Here is a 3,933-nt window from a genome sequence, read left to right as displayed (position 1 = left end):
GGTTGAATCTTTTATTAATCAAAGAAAGAAAAATAAAACGGAAAGCTCAAGGCAAGGACATGGTAACGGACTTGAGCAAAATAAATATATAAAAAAAAAATACACAGTTACGGTCAAATTTCTATAGGCTACAGACTACAGTTATGGACACGCTCTTAATTCTTAAATACCTTGCTTTGCTTCAATAAAATAAAAATAAACTCGTACCCTAATTTAGGCTAAAAACAAAAGTGAATTCAAAGACCCCACAAACCATAATAACAGAATCTCATCATCCAACTTTTCCAAAAAAGGCGCTAACAGAGCAGCCATTCAAAATCCAAAGTGAGCATCAGCACAACAAGAAGAAACAACGAAGATGAATTAAGAAGTATGAGAGATCCAATAAACTTTCGTAACAGCACGAATCCAAGACAAGAGAAATCTGATAAAAACTTGGGTTCTTATTTAATTCCACTAAAATTAAGATGAGATCAGACAATACAAAGAAGAGAGAAAGGGAAACACACAGGATCACCGAATTCACAACGAAAGGGAGTGTGACTCTCCCTCTTCTTCTTCTTCCTTGGGACTAAAACTCTCTAAAAGACACAGAAGCGAGTAACAACACTTGAAACAGAAAAGACAATTGAGAGATAGAACAGACCGAAAAAAACCAGTCGCGGATCAAGCACAGCAATAAGACCACTGCTCTTCCTCGCCGGAAGCCGAGGACTCGGACACGTCGCCGTCACCGTAGAAGCCGGCGAGGTAAGGCATGTTGTGGAACGAGTTGGCGAGGTCGGCGGCGGTCCCGTCGTCCTCTCCGACGATCTCCTCGAGGCGGTGCTTGAGGGCCTCGAACATGAGCTCGGGCTCGTGCTGCATGGCCCGCAGGACGTCCGAGCAGGACGGGCCCGGCACGGCCCGAGTCACCGCGAAGCCGTGCGGGCCGTCCCTCTGCGACACCCTGGCCACGCTGGGCCCCCCGAAGAGGTTGTGGACCCCGCCGAGCGCCTCCTCGTAGGCCCCGCCGAGAAACATCCCCAGGTAGTACCCGCCGTCCTCGCCGAGCTCGTGGAGAGGGAGGCTCGACTCGCCCCCGATGAACCGGTCGACCTTCCCGTCGCTGTCGCAGGTCAGGTCCGAGAGGATCCCCCGAGCCGAGGGCCGCTGGGCGAGCCGGTGGATCGGCACGATCGGGAAGAGCTGCCCGATCCCCCAGAAGTCCGGGATCGACGTGAACACCGAGAGGTTCACGTTGTACGTCCGAGGCCGAGGCTCTCCCGATCCGTGGCCGACCACCACGGAGGAGACGAGCTCGCAGAGGCCGTCGACGGCGGCGAGCTGCTCGATCCCGACGGAGCCGTCGCGGAACTGCTCGACGCAGCGCTGCTTGAGCTTCTCGGCGAGGAAGAGACACGTGTCGGACTCTCCTCTGGAGGCGGCGGCGGAGAGGCTGAGGTAGTCCCCGCGGGCCTCCTCGGAGAGGGACTCGACGAAGTACTGGAGGGCGAGGGCGGACATTTGCTCCGGCGGGGACGAGGCGGCGGAGGCGGAGACGGCCTCGAAGATGAGGACGGAGTGGTGGGAGACTATGGCGCGGCCGCTCTCGCTGCAGATGATCGGGTGGCCGACGTTCTTCCGGTCGCAGACGGACCGGACCGATCGGACCACCGCGAGGGCGTAGTCCTCGAGCGTGTAGCTCACGGAGATCTCGGAGTCGGAGGATTTGGATCCGTCGTAGTCGATGCCGAGGCCGCCTCCGACGTCGATGACGCGCATTTGGTGGGCGCCGAGGCGGACGAGCTCGCAGTAGATCTGCGCCGCCTCGGAGACTCCGTCGGAGAGGAGAGCGGTGGTCGGAATCTGAGATCCGATGTGGAAGTGGAGGAGCTGGAGGCAGTCCAGCATCTGGTTGCTTTGGAGCTTTCTCACAACTCGGAGGATCTGCGTCGTGGTGAGGCCGAACTTGCCTTTCTCGCCGGAGGTGGATCCGAAGTGGCCGGAGTGTTTGGTCCTGAGCTTGGCTCGGACGCCGATTACTGGCCGGACGGCCATCTTCCGGCTCAATTCGATCACCAGATCGACCTCCTCTTCCTGCTCGAGGACGATGACGGTGTTCAGGTTGAGCTTCCTGGCGATTAGAGCGAGAGAGATGTACTCTGAGTCTTTGAATCCGTTGCAGACGAGGAGAGACTCGGGGCTTCCTTTGCAGAGACAGCTCATGGCGAGGAGAAGCTCCGGCTTCGAACCGGCTTCGAGGCCGAAGCGGAAAGAGGATCCGAATTCCACAATGTCTTCGACGACGAAGCGGTCCTGGTTGCACTTGACCGGATAAACTCCCTGGTAGTGGGACCCGAACCCCTCGGCGGCGACGGCGAAGTCGAACGCCGCCTGGAGAGACTCGAGCCGGCTCCGGAGGACGTCCGGGAAGCGGACCAGGAGCGGGAGAGGGAGGCCGAGGCCGCCGGAGGGCTTCGGATCCGTGGCTTTCTTCACGATCTTGAGGAGATCCAGATCCTGGTGAGGCATGGTTCCGCCGCCGTGGGGACGGACGGAGATGTTGCCGGAGGAGTTGACGGTGAAGTACGGCGCCCCCCAGGCGTCGATTCTGTACAGCGCGGAGGACAGCGCCGGGGACCAATGGACGGCCAAGGTCGAATCCTGGACGGCGAACGTCGCCGGAGATGGCATCGGCGCCGGGAGAGTGGCCGAGTCGACGCAGACAGCTAGGGCAGGCATGGCTATCTCTGTCTGTTCAAAAGAATGAAAGAATTGTTTTGTTTAAAGGGAGGGGAAATTGTGTGCGGGCCGTGAAGGTGGGGGCTTTAGAACCCGCCGAGGCCGAGGCCCCGGCTACCCCCGTCAAAAGTGGCAGTTGGAGAACTACGGAGATCGGAAAATCCCTCTCTCAACCACTCGCGCTCCGATATCCCCACAACGATCGCTCAGAAGATAAATTGGACGCGATTTCGCCGCTAAATCGAGGCTCCGAGGGAACAGGAATGCAATTTAGGCCGCGGAGTCGAATACCACCATCCGGGAATTTTTGGGGGAAAGTGTGAGATTAGGGCAAGAAGAGAGAGAGAGAGAGAGAGAGAGAGAGAGAGAGAGATATTAGGGTTCTTATTTTTTTGTTTCTTGCGCTGGAAGAGAACGGCGAACGTTGAGAGAAGTGGCGAAACTGCATGAGCGTTAAAGGCGTTTTATATAGGGTTGCTTCGGGGCCGGCTAGTTGGGCCTGGTGGGCCCTACTTGGGCCTGATTTATTATTTAAAATCCCCACCTCACGTAACTCTACAATTTCTCGCGATTTTCGTTACGAGTTTTTCGATCGGCGTCGAGTTGCCGCGTGCCTCTGTTTACCTGATGTGGGTCCCGCTATCGATTTGTAAGGTGTCAATATATCGGGTCTACTTATTGCGATATGATATGTTGGGGCGGCGGTATATCGCCAAGGAAACCAGCGCGAAGCTTCGCTCTTGATTGTCCGTCATCTTGATGATGATTAGGGTTTGCTCAACGGTTTCGATCGTGCCACGTCATTGTTGATTTAGCTGACTATTTAATAAATATGAAAATTGTCTCGTTTATTTTTAATGGATGCCACACGGTCACGGACTCTCAAAGTGTTCGGCGGTTTCATTGGTGCAGCTTTTTTTCCTTCCCAATATTTGCTCTCAAAATACGCAAATGACTGGAAGTCTTAGTAGTATCTAATATCTATTATGAAACGGAATTAAACTATTAAAAATTTACCCCAAAATATGGAACAGCCTCTTGTTTTTTCCTCCATTAACGGCGGTCATGTGGAAACCACGTGCCCTCATGACGGATCCAAAAAATTTCATTTTTAATCAAAAAGCGAATTTTTTTTTTTTCCCTTATAATGCTATCTAATCTAAACAGTTATATGTCAACTAATATGTTCAATTTTTAATTTTCAAATTC

The 3,933-nt window shown here is 53.9% G+C and overlaps 1 protein-coding gene across 1 annotated transcript; it reads right to left on the bottom strand.

The window, feature by feature from the left end:
- Nucleotides 1-425: 425 nt before the first annotated feature.
- Nucleotides 426-3,084, bottom strand: ADC2 (arginine decarboxylase 2). Its single transcript, XM_089622048.1, has one exon. The coding sequence runs from the start codon at nt 2,722-2,724 to the stop codon at nt 667-669; it is 2,058 nt and encodes a 685-aa protein (XP_089478174.1). The 5' UTR covers nt 2,725-3,084; the 3' UTR covers nt 426-666.
- Nucleotides 3,085-3,933: the final 849 nt, after the last annotated feature.

This window comes from Urtica dioica, chromosome 8, assembly GCF_054948205.1.
Source record: "Urtica dioica subsp. dioica isolate 48M chromosome 8, U.dioica_male_clone48M_v1_H2, whole genome shotgun sequence".
Taxonomy (NCBI): Eukaryota; Viridiplantae; Streptophyta; class Magnoliopsida; order Rosales; family Urticaceae; genus Urtica; species Urtica dioica.
The sequence above is the reverse complement of the archived record's forward strand: the minus strand, read 5'-3'. Positions and strand labels throughout refer to the sequence as shown.